This window comes from Hyperolius riggenbachi, chromosome 9 (assembly GCF_040937935.1).
Source record: "Hyperolius riggenbachi isolate aHypRig1 chromosome 9, aHypRig1.pri, whole genome shotgun sequence".
NCBI classification, from domain to species: domain Eukaryota; kingdom Metazoa; phylum Chordata; class Amphibia; order Anura; family Hyperoliidae; genus Hyperolius; species Hyperolius riggenbachi.
In genome coordinates this window covers 98286198-98305569 of record NC_090654.1, presented here as the reverse complement: position 1 = coordinate 98305569, position 19372 = coordinate 98286198, and the positions used below count along the sequence as shown (strand labels likewise).

Here is a 19372-nt window from a genome sequence, read left to right as displayed (position 1 = left end):
AATTTGTTTATTTTCACCTCGGGTGTCCTTTAATGCTTTAACTACCTGCGGACCGAGCGAGTATGAATCTACGGCGGGCAGGGGGCACTGCGGTCCTGACCGGACGTAAACTCTACGTCCCATTGACCGCGCGCCCCCGCCCGTCGCCGTCGCTCGGTCCACTCTGCCCCCGCCGCAATGTGATGACCTGCCGCCTCTATGACGGCAGAGCACTGTGAGCCGGGTAGGAGCCGTTTTCATTGGCTCCTGGCCCTGTCATTCATGTAAGCCGTTCCCATTGGCTTACATGGAATGACAGGGTCAGGAGCCAATGAAAGCGGCTCCTGACCGGCGCACAGCGCTCTGCCGTCATAGCGACGGCAGAGAGAGCAGCCTGCGGCGGGGACAGAGAGACGTGCCCGGTGGGAGCGACGGTAACTTGCGGCGGTACGTCGGGAAGCAGCGGTTTGCTGGACGAGCACCCTCTGGTCCTTAAGGGGGCAGAGGGTGCTGGTCCAGAAAGGGTTAAAGTGTGCCATATTCCAGGGAATCCAGGCGGCGGAAGAGGATGGCAAGGCTGCGATCCGCTTGGAGGAGGCTGGAGGAAGCCCCAGGTATGTATAATTTTTCTCTCCCTCCCCATCTCAGGTTCCCTTTAAAGAGAGTCTGAAGCGAGAATAAATCTCGCTTCAGACCTCATAGTTAGCAGGGGCATGTGTGCCCCTGCTAAAACGCCGATATCCCGCGGCTTAACGGGGGTCCCTTCACCCCCAAATCCCATCCGTACATCGCGGAATCTCTTCCGCATTGGGGCAGGGCTAACCGCCGCAGCCCTGCCTCCCGCGCGTCTATCAGACGCGTACCTCCGCCTCTCCCCCGCCCCTCTCAGTCTTCCTCCACTGAGAGGGGCGGGGGAGAGGCGGCGATGCGCGTCTGATAGACGCGCTGAGAGGCAGGGCTGCAGCCGTTAGCCCTGCCTCCAGGAAGAGCAAAATTTATGACCAATTTGGTCGTTGATTTTGCAGGGGGGGTTTGGGGGTGAAGGGACCCCCGTTTAGCTGCGGGATAGCGGCGTTTTAGCAGGGGCACACGTGCCCCTGCTAACTATGAGCTCTGAAGCGAGAATTATTCTCGCTTCAGTGTCTCTTTAAGGTGTCTATACACTTGTCTGTTTTCCCAGCAGATTCAATCATCATGATCGAATCTACTGGAAATTGATGCACCAGAAATATGGCTGCCCGGTCATAATTTTGATCACCCCTGGCAGAAAGATCTGGCTTAACCCCCTTGGCGGTATGATTCTTTCCGGATTTTAGGGTCTAGAAGCGGTGCAATTTTTTTTGCACCCTTTCAGACCCTAAAACCTGGAAAAAATCATGCTGCCAGGGAGATCTGCAGCAGTTTAACAATCACTCACCTCCCTGACTCCAGCGCTGCAGGTATGCCTCCATCCTCCGGGTAGCGCTGCAAATCTAAAGTGAAATTGCCGGCTGTCATCATGACGACAGCCTGCGATCTCACCAGGAGGAAGCAGAGCCCCGGAGAAGAGGAAGAAGAATGGCAGCCAAGATCGGGATCCTCCCCGGAGCTATGTAGATACGCCCGCTGCACGCTATACTCTGCACACAGCCTCCGGCGACTATCTAAAATGTGCTGTACTCCTCCAGGACCCGTGCAGAGTGCTAGCAACGCAGTGCGCACACACTTAGCTCCTCCCTGTGTCATTTCTCCATCCCCACCAGGGTGCCTGTACCCCGTGAACTGACAGAATGTACATTACACGACCACATAAATGTTATGGGGTCATAGAGGTGCACGGGAGGGTGAAGATAAGACACAGGAGGAGCACACTAGCGGACAGATGTGTATGCCCGTCGCTGCCAACACTCTGTACGGACCCCAGGGCAGCACATTTTAGATGGACGGAGACCTGGGAGCCCAACAGTCAGCCCTGCTCTGCTGCTGCGACTGTATAGATTTTAATAGGATTGAAGTTAAAATCCATTAAAAATCTATTTGCAGTGTGTGGCAGTATTAGATCCCTCTGTGGTCAGATTTCAAACAGAGGGATCTATCTGTTAGTTAACTCTGGAGGACATCTGCTAGTGTATGGCCACTGTAAGTGTAACCATTCTCCACTATTTTGATAGCTTTATACCATTTTCAAGGTGCCAAAAAAAGTTGTGTATTTGTTTCAAACACATATGCACAATTTACAATTGCAAAGCAAATAAACAAATCAAAGCATACCTGTGCAGGCATATCTGTGTGGGCATGTGTAGCGGGCTCTCCTGATGCCCACCGCTTCCCCGTTCTCCTCCGTTACGGGGTACTGATCCCTCGAACTTACTTGGTCGTGGCTGACTATGCATGCGCTTCTTTGCTATGTTTGATTTAATTCTGGTCAGCTGCTCCCACTTGTTAGTTTTTCTTTGGTGTATATGCAGAGCCTCTGTTTGGGTTCAAGGTGCGTTTGTAGTCTCTGGGGGGGCTCAGCGCATCTCTGAGCTGAGGCCATTCAGAGGCGGCCTGGTGATGCGCTGATCCCACTTTTTCTGCGCAATTCTTAATTTTACTGGTAGCGCGCCCAGGCTATGCATATGCATAGGTAGGATTTAGTTAGTGTTAGGTCCCCTCCCATGGAGGAAAGACTTCTTCGACAGTGGGAGGGACGAGTACCTAACAAATTGCATGCAAGCTGTTAGTGGAAACTAACATCCTCCAAGTGGTAGACAGGTTGTATGTGTGCTCATTGTGTATTTGTATCCCATGAGTGGAGTCTGCACTTTTTTGCAGGTAAGCATTCATCTGTTTTTAAGTAGCGCTGTTCATTTCTTTGCTATGCATGCGCTGCCCAGCGACGTACGCCCTTGATCACATGCCCGCAAGCGTATATCACAACTACGTAGTGCGCATGCTCAGAGTGCTCCTGGCTGTGGGCGCATGATAAGGGGCACACATCGTCAAGCAATGTCTGCGTAGTCAGCTGTGACCACCTCGACCAGGAAGTAAGTTTGTGGGATCATTACGCAGTAACGGAGGAGGACGGAGGAGAACGTTCTTTAATTTTTGTAAGCGCTAAGCCTTAGCGGCTAAGGTATCCTTTAAACATATAACTAAAGGGTTTAAGCTAGTACACCACTTTATAAATAAAATAGCATGAACATTTCACACTTTCCTACAAATGCCCATTTATCATTTTGAAATACTTGAAATATATAAATTGGAAGGGGACAGAGAGCTCACCATAGTGTAGTAGGTAAATAATCAAAGAATCTTTCAAGTATGAATATTGCGTTATCACAAAGGCAATCACTGCTTGAAGAGGTGGGGAGAACAAACACCAAATTCCAGCTGCTCTCTGTAGTACTGGAAACATGAGGTGACACCCCTCCACCAAGGGTGGACAGCATATGCTGATATAATCAATAAACAAAGTCAAGTATAAAATATACTAAAAGCAGTTTAAAAGGTGGCAGCGGTGGACATTCAAAGAACAAAAACTTTATTTGGACACAACTCCATACAACGCATTTTGCAGGGGGAAAAAAATCTGATTACGGTATATTAGCTACAGTTTTAAATAGGCTCTTATGACCTAAGCAGCAAGAATCTGAAAGGAAAGATTCCATGAAATCTACAGAATTTGTTAGCACTTTGTAAGTGATTAACATAGATAAATTCCATGAAAACCCTCTACATTATACTAAAAAGGTCTACCTACCTTGAAAAATCCATTACAGGTCCGCTTGGAGTGTATTTAAATTTAAACTGGTAACATTCTGTTATTGTCTTAGAATACAGAAACACATGGTTAATACATGAATTGAAAATTATTATTTTTTAACACATAGGGACTAATTTGCTAATGCTTCTCCAGACCAGGGATCAGTTGTGAATGCAATGCTATGCAATATTTAAAATGACTGAATATATTTTTGGCAGCATTGACGAAACTGTTTCACAAGAACCATTTATGTCTCTTTCACAGTGGGACGTTAAAGTCGCATATTATAAAAAATTATAACGCAGACTAACGCACAGCAATACAAAGTCTGTACCACATTCACAGTGCACACGTTGCGTTGTGTGTAACGTGTAGCAATATTTAGAAAGTGCTGCATGCTGCGCGTTTAGCAATACATTTGCTGCGTTATGTGTGTTGCACATGCTCAGTAATGTTTTGTTTTTTTTAAATGTAACGCATGCGCCGTTTTCGTTCCATTAGTATGCAACGAAAACGGCGCACCAAGAGACACATAACGCAGTGCAAAATAACGTCCAATTTTATAACCTACATGCGCTGCGTTATGGGCACGTTGTGCAACTTTAACGTAGCATCAAACGCAATGTCCCACTGTGAAAGAGGCCTAAATGTTTTTTATAGTAACTAAGTTTTGCTGTTTCTAGCTCTGTACACTCCTTAGAAGTGCTATGGAATTACCACAATAACTACTTTTGGTCACTAAATGACCTCTCTGATGCTGTAAATGGCTAGTAAGTTCAATAAAATGTCACAAGGTCTATTTACCTTAATTGCTGCAGGATGTTTACAACAGGCTTTGAGATGCTGTTATAATTTCTCCCTTGCAGAACAACTGCAGATTATGTCTACCTAAAAAGGGCCTGCATGCCAACCGTTTTAAATGACTCCTAGTATTAAGTAAATAATGCTTTCTGAACACAAACATGCCACAATTGTGTCACATGACAAACAATAAAAACTTTCTCAAAACACTGTATTGCCCAGGCATCCTACTTGTCTTTGACCCAAAGAAAAGTGATGATCTGCACTAAGAGTGGTGAACAGCTACTGTATGTCCTCTATGTCAAACAAGAACAGCAGCGCTGTGTGGTCAACGTCAGGAAAAACTTCTTCCACCTCCAGAGATCCCACATGTGCTTCTTTCACTCCTAAAAATTGCCACTCAGTGCACCAGAAAAAAACAGATAAGGGATTCTCTCAGTGGAATTTGCAGAAGACAAGTTTATTTGAGTGAACAATTTTCCAGAATAGAACAGCAAATAAAACTCACATTCAGAGGGTCCTACTCCAGTAGGAACCCTCTTGGCAATAATCGCTTCTCACTCCGTGTGGTACTATAGCAAAATACTTGCGATCAGATGTGTGGCATTGCCCGCTCTCGTCCCGACTAGTTTCGGCCTTCCGCCATCATCAGTGGATGACGTATCCCCTGATGACGGCGGAAGGGCGAAACTAGTCGGGACAAGAGCGGGCAATGCCACACATCTGATCGCAAGTATTCTCCTGATGACGGCGGAAGGCCGAAACTAGTCTGGACGAGAGCGGGCAATGCCACACATCTGATCGCAAGTATTTTGCTATAGTACCATACGGAGTGGGAAGCGATTATTGCCAAGAGGGTTCCTACTGGAGTAGGACCCTCTGAATGTGAGTTTTATTTGCTGTTCTATTCTGGAAAATTGTTCACTCAAATAAACTTGTCTTCTGCAAATTCCACTGAGAGAATCCCTTATCTCCTTTTTTCTGGTTCACTGAGTGGCACTTTTTAGGAGTGGAAGAAGCACATGTGGATCTCTGGAGGTGGAACAAGTTTTTCCTGATGTTGACCACACAGCGCTGCTGTTCTTGTTTGACATATACTGCATTTGGTGAAAAGGATATACCTTTGCAGTGGCTGCAGTGGGAGAACTGAGGAACAAAATAGTGCAACAATCTTGGGGCGCCTCTTATCTAATGATTTGCTACATATGTCCTCTAGTCTGACTTGCTGAAGCCTTAAAGGATATCTTACCTAAAATGTATTCATATATACATTCCAAAGGGTCATCGCAACGCATTTCGCAGGTGTGGCCCCGCTTCATCAGGCAATAGGGGATAGAGCAGGCATTGGTAAACGTGGCCCTCCAGCTGTTGTGGAACTACAAGTCCCACAATGCATTGCAGGAGTCTGACAGCCACCGTCATGACTCATAAAGGCAAATGCATTGTGGGATTTGTAGTTCCTTAACAGCTGGAGGGCCAAGTTTGCCCATGCCTGGGATAGAGCATACAGCAACATGTGTCTATGTCTCAGCCTAGCGCCTCTGTGAAACGCACTGCGATGACCCTTTGGAGTGTATATATGAATAAATTTGCTTGTTGATATAATATCAACCTGATTTTTGTGTCTGCTTGGAAGGGGTAAGTCCACCACTGCCTCCCCCGTTTTTTGTTTTTTTTTAAATTTAGCTACTTTTATCCTTTTGGCGCCTCTGTTCATTTCCACACTGCGTATTATGTTGGACTTTATAAATACAATTAATAATAATAATAAATTGGAGAGAGAAGTGTGCTTAGGAGCTAATGTAGTTATTGTGTGAAACACAGATTTCTAGAGGCATTGAGTTAAAAAGTTATCAAACTCTCTGATTAGCAACTGCTTTCCAAATAAGTGATGACTAATCAGTTTGTCTATGTCCTCTTCATGCCATTATTTAGAAACTACTCAAGTAGGCCTTGTCATATTTTAATCTTAACCCTTTACAATACATTTGGAGAACACCCACATCTCCCCCAGCACTTACTTTTTAATCTGCTGTGCGGGGTGATGTGTTTGATCTCTCAGCTTCAGCTGGGGCAGAGCAAATGCCCACTCGGGTGCCATAGGTCTTCCCCACAATGCACATGCATCGGCGGAATAAGCTTTTATGCAGATGTGATATTTGGTGAGATCAAAGCGTTGGACTTAGTCCAACACTGTGATCTGAGTGGTCTGTCAGAATGCAGGCAGGGGCAGCCCAAATGTGCCCATGTTATATTTATACTATGTGGCACAGTGTGGTGCCGGAGGGGATCAAAGTGTTGAGCTTAGTTTGATGCTTTGATCAGAAAGGCCTGTAACCTTGTAAGACTATATCTGATGGCGGAACGGCCAGCAACAACTCTATTGCCCCATGTCGGATGACGTTTGACAGCAGAAGTCCATTGTCATACCAAGTCCGATAGTAGACCAGAAACGGTTAAATAGGGCTTTTCCATGAATGAAAAAAAAAATCTTGATTATTAGCTAACAATGTACGCTAAAATAGCACTCTAAACTCAGCTGACTAATCATATCAGGAATGAAGCTAGTTATTATGGGTAATGTTATCACTGCCAAGATAAAACCAGGGATTATAGATGATGGGTCTCCTTGTGTAGTTCATACTGTAAAAAAATAAAATAAAATGGATAATATTTCCGACTTTAAAGTAGAGAATTGGAAATTTTCTGTATTCAGCATTATAAAAGTGCCAGAAATAATAGAATGTTGATTAACTTTGCATTTCTGGCTATGGTGCCTGAAAATTAGGGATATTTTCAGTATTATCACTTTTATAAATAAGGTGATGTAAAAAAATAAAAATAAACATAAGGCCATTTCCTTGGGGATATTGCATAACCCCTCCTTTATAAATAGATCCATACTGCAGATGATTCATGAGATGCTAAATGTGTGAAGCTTGGAAATGGACCAATCAAATGCACCTTCTGTCAATTTGGATTGGCCAAATTTCAAGCTGCATACAATTTGCATACAAGACAGAATTATGAGCATCTCAGTGACCCCCTCTAGAAAATTAATGCCTTATTAGATCCTTACATACTATTGTGTGTATTGCAGTGCTGATAACAGATGTACAGAAATGATGTCATGTAAATATACAACTTACAACCAGAACAGACAGAACTTTAAACAAAACCAGATTTTTTTTTTCAAGAAGGAATCAGCACACACCATACAGATGATTTTGTGAATTCAGTAATGCAAGAATACTACACTACAATTCAGAACCTGGTTTTATGCACACCAATTATGATAAGTACAAAAGTCAGCTGGGACTTCTTTAATATAGGTTATTGCTGTACATAACTATGGACGCCTATTTAAAAGCTACCATATTTTTCAGACTATAAGACGCTCTGGACTACAAGACGCACCTAGGTTTAAGGGCAAAAACCAGGGAAAAAATACTAAATCTAAGTTTGTCCATAGTCCAGGAGTGTCCTGTGAACCTTTAACCTCCCCCCAAGATGTCTCTATCTAAGTTACATTGCCCAGCTACACTAACCTCTGCTGCCCCCACCAACTACACTACACTACACTTCACTAACCTCTGCTGCCCCCACCAACTACATTACACTTCACTAACCCCTGATGCCCCCCCCCCCCCCCCCCCCCCCTAGCTACACTAAACTACACAAACCTCTGCTCGCCATTCCCCCCAACCTAGCTACGCTAACTAACCACTACAAATACAATGAGATCTTAACTATCCAGCCTGGAGTAAAAGAAGTCAGGTCCGGTGTCTGTGTCCAGGCTGTAGATCATCCTGATGAGGTCCGTGGTAAGGTGGCAGCAGCAGCGTGTTCCTAAGTGGCATTGCATCAGCCGCTGCAATGATCTACAGTGCTGGTCCTCTAATGGCTGTCCGTCCTGTCCCCGATCAGCTGCAGTGCGATAAGTGTTCACAACTACCCATCCCCGAGCGGCATAGCAGAAGCCGCTGTAAGATCTCTAATGCAGGTCCGCTCTTCTCATAGGCTTTGTGTCCCTGCATCAGAAACGTGTCAGTGTAATGCGGGCAGAGCAGGACATCTTCAGCCGCTAAACTTGCACAGTCCTCTGAGGCCTTCATACTGCCTTGTTTATTAGCGCCTTCTCATGACCTGCGGCGGATCATGGGGTTACACCAATAGACAAGGCAGTACAGAGGCTTCGGAGGACTGTGCGAGTTTAGCGGCTGAAGATGTCCTGCTCTGCCCGAATTACGAACGCCGGATCGTGCTGCTGCCGCCTCACCACGGACCTCATTAAGATATTTTCACCATTAGACACAAGCGCCCGGATAGGTAAGACTTGCCACATTCATACTATAAGACGCAGTAACTTTTTCTCCCCACTTTTTGGGGAGAAAAAGTGCATCTTATAGTCCGAAAAGTAATTCATTAACTTTTATCCTTTTGGTCTGACATGACCCGAGGGAGAGTAGAAAATCAGGGCTGTGGAGTCAGTACAAAAATCGTCAGACTCCTCAGTTTATGAAACCACCGACTCCGACCCCTCGACTCTATGGATTTGGTTCAAAAATCATTTGACTCCGACTCCTCAATTTAATGAATCACCAACTCCGGGTACCCAAAATTGCTCCGACTCTGACTCCTCGACTCCACAGCCCTGTAGAAAATCCTCACAAACCCTCGCCAACCAATACCAAATGCAGACCTGTTTTGTAGGATCACTTATCTCCTATGATCAATAGCACGAAGATGTTATAGTAAATGTAGTCTATTATATGCTTAATATCCTATTCCTACTAATTTAAATTCATTTAAAAAAAGTAACATGACATGAGTGAACCATAGAAGGCAGTATCACTGTTTATCAACATACCTGGGGGTCATCAACACTGGTATAAATCTAAAGAGGATTCCAAAAAATAGGACTGGTTAAATATTCTGAAAGTAAATTATAAAGTCAGAATGTACAAACTAGTAAATGCAACTGACACCTCCTTGTTGGATGATGTAGTGTTTATTAGCCATACTCTGTGCAGCTAACCTTTCAAGATCATCCAGGATCTCTTTATCAAGGCAAAATAAGGTCAAAAACTAAGTATGTCTGTAAAACTTACAGCACACTCTGGTAAGGGGTTTTCCCTTTGGGTGTAAGGACACCTCTATGCAGCTCTCTCTCACCCGTTTGTGTCTTGGAATTTGTTATACATTGTATTTGCCATGTTATATTTGTCACTGTAATGACCTATTCTGTATTTTGTACCAGTGTCTATATTTGGTGTATATCATGGTCTGTATTATTATGTACCCCATGTTTGTTTCTTACTTTGTACAGCGCCACGGATTACGTTGCCGCTTTATAAATCAATAATAATAATACACCTCAATTTCATCCTGGCACTCCTCCAACATTCTGGCCATATCACAGTGTGTGTGGGATATACTTACCTATGAAGAATGTGCAAACTGACTAGCGTACAAGTACTGGGAGCAGGGTTTCTACTTTTCAATATAAAAGATTTTCTTATTCAATTTAATTAGAAGTATCCTTGTATTAATGAAATGTATCATTTCAAATCAACTAACTTTAATATCTATAATCACATACTGTATGCAGTTCTGCTTTACGTGTTGGGCAGATTACTAAAAGGTCTGTAATTGGGCTCTGTCAGGCTATTATCACTGGATGAGATCCTCCCTGACTTAATGTTCTTTGTGATGCTGTGTCTAGACCAGAAAGTGAGAATCTTTTTAGTTGGGGCACAAACAATACAGTTTACACACATAACTGGCCTGAAGGTCCACTTTAATGTCACACATATGTAGTTTGGACTATTGTAATATACTGCACTGCAGACTACCAACTAACCAATTTGCTCCGCTTCATTCTGTACTAAACTCGGCTGCTCGTCTCATTCATCTTTCTTCTCATTCTTCCTCTGCTCCTTTCTGTCAGGCTCATCATTGGCTTCCAATTAAGCAGAGAATCCAGTTCAAACTCTTAACCCTAACCTACAAAGCTCTCCACAATCTCACTCCCTTGTACATCTCCTCACTCGTTTCCAGATACCAACCCAATCGTAATCTCAGATCTGCACATGCCCTTCTTTTGTCTTCCATTAGAATCACCTCCTTGCATTCACGTATACAAGACATCTGACGTGCTTCACCCCTCCTATGGAAAGCCTTTCCACAACATATCCATATCCATCCAAAACATAACCTTTTAACGCTTACTCAAAACTCACAAATTTTTTCGACAAGCATATGATCTAACTTAGGCCATTCCCCTATCGGCCTGGGTTGATACTCCTCACTACATAACCTAAAAACACACTGCCTGTATGAATACTGTATGTTACCCCACCTCCTGCCTCTCCCCCCACCACCATTCCATTACATTGCAAGCTCCCAAGGGCGTGGCTCTCTCAACCTTTTGTGTCTTGGAAAATATTATTCATTTTGTATCTTGCAAATTATTATACATTTTACTCATCATGTTACATTTGTCACTGTAATTACCAATTCAGTATTTTGTACCAGTGTCCATACTTGGTGTAAAACATTGTCTGTATTATTATGTACCCCATGTTCTTCTTTCTTTGTACGGCGCCATGGAATATGTTGGCACTTTATAAATTAATAATAATAATAATAATAATAGGAATCTGCAAGTAAGATAAGGCAAGATGGTTACCGTATGTGCTACAAAGTACTTACTGCCAGTACCACCATTCTGAGCTGTACAAGAAACAAAGAGAGTGGATAAAAAAATCTATTATTCCATGCTACTGACATCTGAACTAAATATAACTTATTAATACAAACTTTCAAAATGACTGTTGACTAAACCCTTGTGAAGTGTCTTTTATTACTGTCTGTCAGATTTACAAATAGCCATTAGATGGCAGTGTTGCAATGGAAATTGGGATCAAGGCTTTTTATTTTCAATTTAAAGGACAACTACAGCAAAAAAGTAAGCAGTTAAAGTCTTACATTTGGACCAGTCCATCTCATCAGGTGGATTCTCAGTTTTTTTTTCTTTTTTCAAAAGCATTTCCTTAATGGCAATAGCTCAGTGCAACTGCCAAATAGTGTGCAACTGGGTAGGGAGGCTGACTGGTATGTTACTAGTTTGGCAGTTAAACTGCCGTTCCGGAAATGCTTTTGAAAACAAAGAAAACCTTGAGAATCCCCATGGGGAGATGGACTAGTCCAAAACCTGTCGGTTTTGTCAAGCTTTAACTACTTCCTTTTTTTTATGCTGGAGTGGTCCTTTAAAGGACAACTGAAAAGAGAGGGATATGAAGGCTGCCATATTTATTTCCTTTTAAGTAATACCAGTTGCCTGGCTGCCCTGCTGATCCTCTGCCTCTAATACTTTCAGCCATAGACCCTGAACAAGCATGCAGCAGATCAGCTGTTTCTGACTTTGTCAGATCCGACTAGATTATCTGCATGCTTGTTTCTGGTGTGATTCAGTCACTATCAGATTGAACAGGAACACTACCAGGCAACTGGTATTGTTTGATTGTTTGAAAGGATTTAAATAATTTAAATATGGCAGCCTCCATTTACCTCTCACTTCAGTTTCCCTTTAAAGAGACACTGAAGCGAGACTAAATCTCGCTTCAGGTCTTATATATACGCCGCTATCCCGTGGCTTAACGGGGGTCCCTTCACCCCCAACCCACCCCCCGCAAAAGTTGGTCGGAAAATGGTCGCTCGTATTCTTCCTGGAGGCAGGGCTAACGGCTGCAGCCCTGCCTCCAGTCGCGTCTATCAGACGCGCATCGCCGCCTCTCCCCCGCCCCTCTCAGTGAAGGAAGACTGAGAGGGGCGGGGGAGAGGCGGAGATACGCGTCTGACAGACGCGCATGGGGCAGGGCTGCGGCGGTTAGCCCTGCCCCAACCAGGAAGCGCTCCCCCGCTGCACGGAGGGGGTTTGGGGGGACAGGGCCCCCAGTTAAGCCGCGCTATAGCGGCGTTTTAGCAGGGGCACGCATGCCCCTGCTAGCTATGAGGTCTGAAGCGAGATCTATTCTCGCTTCAGACTCTCTTTAACTGGTTACTGTTTTTTTGCTAAAGTGGTCCTTTAACTATATATATATATATATATATATATATATATATATATATATGCATATATATATGTATTGCATTTCACATTAGAGTCTGGCACTGGAACTCTTTTAGACAACTTGGTTATAACCAATGATTATTTTATATTTAAATATTTTTATTCGATTTCACGCTCTATGCATTAATCAAGGGCAAATATTAAATGATTAATAAATTGTTGATTGGTAGTTAGGATTTTTTAATTTCTACTTTATTTAAATGTTGATTTGCAGTGAAACATATATAAGAGGACTTGATCCTTTTCAAATGTAAAAATAAAAGTATTTTTTTACACAGTACATGGAAAAAGGGTGCTGCAATAATTTAGGGGCCGGGAAAAGCTAGGGATATTCTACTATTGGGCAGTGGCTAATTCTGATGGTAGAATATTGGCAATTTTTACTAATATTTTTTATCGCACCTAGCCTAACCCTCCTCCTACCTACTCCTAACACTCACCTACCCCTCCCACCCGCTGATATCAGAGCCGCCTTCTGCCGCTAAACACTCCCTTTGCAGATATCTGTGCCACCTATAGTCAATATTTATCCTGCTTCGCCTAGTCAAATCTCCAGTGTTTTTTTACCTCACTTCACAGTCCTTGTGGGTATTACTGTCTGAACAAGCCATCTGAACCAACCCTAGGGCCTTTTACACTTAATCAGTTGCTCTCAGTTAAAACTGAAAGAAAACTGATTTTCAAAGTAATGCCCATGTTTTCCTATGGCACCTTTCACACTTAACGCGTTTAACTGAAATCTTTGTCACAATGCACTGCTATGGAAAAAACGCGTACTAACGCATACTAACGCGTACTAACGCATACTAACGCACACCAACTGATTAAGTGTAAACGGGGCCTAATGCTGAGAATACACGGCTCAATTCTAAGCCATTTAGATGGCTTGATAGATAATTTCCGACATGTTCGATCTCCCGCCCGATCGTTTTGCTGCTCGATTCCGCATTAAGGACAATGTAAAAAGATAAGAAAAATGAGCGGAAGATAAGAGAACTGCCTGCGGAATCGAGCGTGGAATCAATCGAGCGGGAGAGTCGAGCAGCAAAATCGAGCCGTGTATGGCCAGCATTTTTACAAATTAACTTTTTGGATATACTTTAGATCCTTAGGAACCACCTTTCCCAGGTAGTTAGTACTAAAAAGGAGATATGTTGAGATAAAGGTAATATGTAAAATCTAGCGTTAAATCAGAAACCCAGTATATTAAACTAACCACTGTCTTTTGTCTCAGTAAAACTAATAATGTTTAAAGCAGGATGATTAGCCATACTATGCTGGGGGGGGACACGTATATAAGTAGATAAATAGTTGATCTACATACATAACACATGTATTGTGCTGTCCACGTTTTGATTTCAGTGAATTTTATATAGTTAATTAAGAGAATTCTGTTCCTGGTGGGAACCATGTCTTTTGTCCACAGTTTGAGGCTAAATACTGATGTAATTTCTTCCCTTAACTTTTTTTTCTTTTGTCCTCCAATCGCTGAGTCATCTCAGCCTTGCTTGTAAGCACAAGTGAGCAGAGAATCATGTTTCAGCTAGGCAGCTAGGCAGGGAAATAAAGGGAAGAGGAGGAACATATTATAGATAAAATGAACCCCCAGCATGCAACTCTTTGGCAATGGCTATTAAAGGGCCAGTGCTCCTAAGGTATGTGATAACGCCAAACCATAACAGCAGAAAAAATTTTGAATGCAGGATTAGCATCTTTATCACTTAATACACTCAGACCAGTTGCTGTTGAAATGTGATTTTTATGGTGATAATCCAGCTTTAAAGGAGTGGTCCAAGCTAAAAGAAAAATCAAAATCAACTTACCTGGGTCTTCCTCCAGCCCCTGGAAGCCGTCCTGTGCCCTCGCCGCAGCTCCGCTCACTGATGGTGTCCTCCGCTGAAGAAGCCGACCTCGCCAGTTCGGCTTCCGGGTCGGCTTCTTGTGCCCTTCAAGGCGCTGGTCACGTGGTCTAGCCGACGTCATCAGGTATGTACTGCGCAGGCGCAGTATTTCTGCGCCTGCGCAGTACAGACCTTATGACGTCGGCTAGACCACGTGACCCGTGCCGTGGAACGCACAAGAAGCCAACCCGGAAGCCGACCTGGCGAGGTCGGCTTCTTTTGCGGAGGACACCGGCAGTGAGCGGAGCTGGGGCGAGGGCACAGGACGGCTGTCAGAGGCTGGAGGAAGCCCCAGGTAAGTGGATTTTGATTTTTCTTTTAGCTTGGATGTATCCTTTAAAGGAGTTGTCAGGGCAAATATAGTAAAATGAGTGGTACTTACCGGGGGCTTCCTCCAGCCCCAAGCTCCCAGGACCTCCCTCGCTGCAGCTCTGCCCGCAGCCGTTCGCCGGAGCTCCGACCTGGAGGTCGCTCTCTACTGCGCCTGCGCGATCGGCGCTGTCAATCACCGCCACGTGGGCCGGAGCGGACTGCCCAGGTCGCTCTGACGTCATCGCCGGGGACCAGGTCGGAGCTCCGGCGAACGGCTGCGGGCAGAGCTGCCGCGAGGGAGGTCCAGGGAGCTTGGGGCTGGAGAAAGCCCCCGGTAAGTACCACTCACTTTACTATATTTGCCCTGACAACTCCTTTAAGACAGGGGTCCCCAAACAACGGGCCGCGGCCCACTGCCGGTCCGTTGGCAGTTTTCCACTGGGCGGTGGGTCTGTCATCTCGCCCCATCAACCCCCCCACCTCCCGGCGGCTGCCGCTCCTGTTACCTTATGGGCGGGCGGCCGCTTCCTTTCTTAGATTCCCCAGCCGCTCTCCTCTTAGCAGCATCTCGTATTACAGCAGCGCGCGCGTATTGCGGCTGCTGTAAGGAGGGAAGAAAGCAGGGCAGCGGTTCCTATGGTAACAGCGATGCATATCGTTGCTACAGGAAGCCGCTGCCCTGCTTCCTTCCCTCCTTACAGCAGCCGCAATACACGTGCACTGCTGTAATATGAGATGCTGCTAAACGGAGAGCGGCTGGGGAATCTAAGAAAGGAAGCGGTCGCCCGGTCATAAGGTAACAGGAGCGGCGGCCGCGGGGGAGAAGGGGGGGCACTATACTAGCTATATACTGGGCACTATACTGGGCACTATACTAGCTATATACTGGGCACTATACTAGCCTATATATTGGGCACTATACTAGCCATGCCGGGGTAACTATACTAGCCATACTGGGGCAACTAAACCCCCTATACTGGGGCAACTATGCCAGCTATGCCGCCGCACCCCATCCCCCCCCCCCCCCCCCGGTAACGCGATGCGCACGTCACTGTCCACTAGGTCGCGCGCACCGCCATATCCACCCCCCGGGGAAAAATTTGGTCAGAAAGTGGTCCCGTGGTCCCCGGGCCAGAAAAGGTAGGGGACCCCTGTTTTAAGACACACAAAGTATATGTATAGTGGTTTCTGAAGAAGACCCAGCATTAGTATGCCAGCTACATGCAAATCACTGTCCAATACTGCCCTCTTGTGTGGTGCAGCCTTCACAATAGCTTTTAACCTGCCTGGAACAATGTGAATGTACAGTATAAGCAAATAATAATTTTTTTAGTGTAACACCTAAATTAGAAAACAGTAAGCAGGGAGCAATCTACATTGGATTTATTATTTTATATACCTGGCAGTATTTGCAATGTGAACACACTGCAGCTGTATTGTACCAGCTCATACATACATAAAAAAAGGTTATTAGAAATATGTATTGCCTTTTCCTGTACAAACACACTGTTCAGCTCCCTGACAATAAGCATGTTCTTCTTTATGGAAAGGCAATGGAGAAAAAGCAAAAATGAGTGGGAGCAAGTCGATTGCTAAAGAACTACTGGCAGACTTCTGCAGGTACCTTTACACACTTGGATCAGGTGCCCACAATGATCCTAAACGATTATGGCCTAAGTGGCGAGCAGGTATGGGTCTCACTATAGACACTTCCTTTGTCTAAATGCTTTGCCATTTTCAGCTCATCTTTACCAAGAGACACAATGGTCCCTATTCAATTAACTTCCTCTAGAGTTTTAATAAATTTTCATCTTATCTACAAAAAAATAAAACATTCTGCACCTGACAACCGAAAAAGTACTAAAAAGTAGTATCAAACTTTTTTGAGTATTTTCTGGCTTGCTGCTGGGTGCTTAAAATGCATTTTGTTTGGGTGAAAACACCTGTGAAAAAACTCAGGAGAGACATGAATAGGTAGCAATATGTGTATCTTTAGCTGGTTTCTTTTAACCAGGAAAATAAAAATAGATAAAGCTTCCAACACTATCCTCTTGCATGTGATAAGATATCCTTCACCAATTCTTAGTTTCTAAAAATTCTTCCAATAGTGCTCTTTATGTTGCAATGATGAAATTCACCACATGCAAACCTCACATTTTAAGGACTCACCAGAAAACAAGACCCTATAGATCTGGGTCAGTCTGGCCAACCTAGAGCTTTCGGTCTGCCAATGCCATAAAATCTCCAGCTGCCAACCAGCAAACCTCAGATCAGAGGATAAATCAACAGCGTAAATCCTAACACGTTAAGATTTGCAGATACACTAGGATGGAGGCTGAAGCATTTCAAACTATGGGGTGCCGCCTCCCAGGTGCTCCTATTTTCCCACCAATGCTCACCATCTACTTCTCTGTGTAGACACAAAACATTTTTTCCAACACTGATATTGCATATGTAAGTTCGTCCTATGTCACTGACACGTGTCCTCTGTAGCTCGCCCTATGAACTTCATTGTGAAAGCAACCTGATTGGTGGCACATTGAAGATGATAATGAAGACCCAGCATGATACCACCGCTGGTGCTTTGCAGGTGCCTTGTGAGCATCATGGGGCAATTTTGAAGGCCTGGTAAGTAGTTAGTCTTTAAAACAAATCTGTAGCATTGAGTAGCTTCTATAGCCAATTGCTAAGATGGAATTGGGTTTGAAGTTAAATGCTGATTCATAATAAGCACATTTATATTCTATCGAGAGGGCCTGTTCTCTTTAGGTCTGCTGCTGTGCCATTTCCCGGTGGATGGATTGGCAGTGGAATAACAGACATACAGTACAGACCCATGCTTTCCATGGATTCTTTACCACAGAGAACAGCAGCTGAATGATTAGTCATTATTAGAATGCCATGATAATAAACAGATTACTAATTTACAGTGGGATGCGAACGTTTGGGAAACCTTGTTAATCGTTATGATCTTCCTGTATAAATCGTTGGTTGTTATGATAAAAAATGTCAGTTGAATACATCATATAGGAAACACACATATTGATATTTGAGAAGTGAAATTAAGTTTATTGGATTTACAGAAACTATGCAATAATTGTTTAAATAAAATTGGGCAGGTGCATACATGTGGGCACTGTTGTCATTTTATTGATTCCAAAACCTTTAGAACTAATTATTGGAACTCAAATTAACTTGGTAAGCTCAGTGACGCCTGACCTACATACACAGACGAATCCAATTATGAGAAAGAGTATTTAAGGGGGTCAGTTGTAAGTTTCCCTCCTCTTTTAATTCTATTTGAAGAGTAGCAACATGGGGGTCTCAAAACAACTCTCAAATGACCTGAAGACAAATATTGTTCACCATCATGGTTTAGGAGAAGTATACAGAAAGCTGCCTCAGAGATTTCAGCTGTTTGTTTCCACAATTAGGAACATATTGAGGAAATGGAAGACTACAGGCTCAGTTCAAGTTAAGGCTCGAAGTGGCAGACCAAGAGAAATCTCGGATAAACAGAAGTGACAAATGGTGAGAACAGTCAGAGTCAACCCACAGACCAGAACCAAAGACCTACAACATCATCTTGCTGCAGATGGAGTCACTGTGCATCGTTCAACCATTCGGCGCACTTTAAACAAGTCACTACACAGAGAATTAAATGTGTGCATTAAACACCAAGTGAACACCTGACATAACTGGCTAAGCAAATTTGGCCTAATTGGCTATTCATGAGGCAATGCTCATGCAAATATGCATTTGCTTTCGCATGCCAACTAATGCAGGGTCCAAAACCAATGCCGCAAAGCAGTTGCCCTGCGGGAATTAGTTCATGCTACAATATCACTATCCAGGAGCGCCACGAGGAGGCTTCCCAATGCCCCCATACAACCGGGGGACCGCGGGGTCCCAGGCGCTCTCACTGCCTGGGAACCACAGCAGCACCCTGGAGGGGGAGGCTGGGCGGCGCAGGCGACCCCCCCAAGCGTGGCCAGTGCCGGGGAGAGCCATCCGCACCCACCTCCCAATATTTAAAAACAGGCACTTACTTTAACGTCCATTGCGTTCTGCTGCTGAGCATAGCTTGGGTGCAACACATTTGAAAAGGAAAGGAATGAAGCATGGGTTGCACCGAGCTTTGGAGCTCAGGGCTGGCTCACACACTGCACTCCAAGGGGGGAACAAGGAGATGCTGTATGTGAGAGTTATGCAGAGGAAGCTTTTTCTACGCCCACAGCACAAACAGAGCCGCTTGAGGTATGCTAAAGTACATTTGGACAAGCCAGCTTCATTTTGGAATAAGGTGCTGTGGACTGATGAAACTAAAATTGAGTTATTTGGGCATAACAACAGGCATTATACATGGAGGAAAAACAACACAGCATTCCAAGAAAAACACCTGCTACCTACAGTAAAATATGGTGGTGGTTCCATCATGCTGTGGGGCTGTGTGGCCAGTGCTGGGACTGGGAATCTTGTCAAAATTGAGGGACGCACGGATTCCACTCAATATCAGCA

General features: G+C 44.4%; 1 protein-coding gene across 4 annotated transcripts in view; it reads right to left on the bottom strand.

The window, feature by feature from the left end:
* The window catches only part of HORMAD1 (HORMA domain containing 1), a 99621-nt gene that overhangs the window by 43534 nt on the left and 36715 nt on the right, over window positions 1–19372 (bottom strand). For 3 of the 4 annotated variants that reach the window (XM_068253248.1, XM_068253247.1, XM_068253250.1), the window contains exons 6-8: window positions 11222–11242; window positions 9378–9404; window positions 3704–3771 (exon numbers count right to left, since the gene is read on the bottom strand). In XM_068253248.1, the coding sequence (XP_068109349.1) occupies window positions 3704–3771; window positions 9378–9404; window positions 11222–11242 (116 nt within the window). The remainder of the gene's footprint in view (window positions 1–3703; window positions 3772–9377; window positions 9405–11221; window positions 11243–19372) is intronic. The other variant, XM_068253251.1, reaches the window with a different exon arrangement.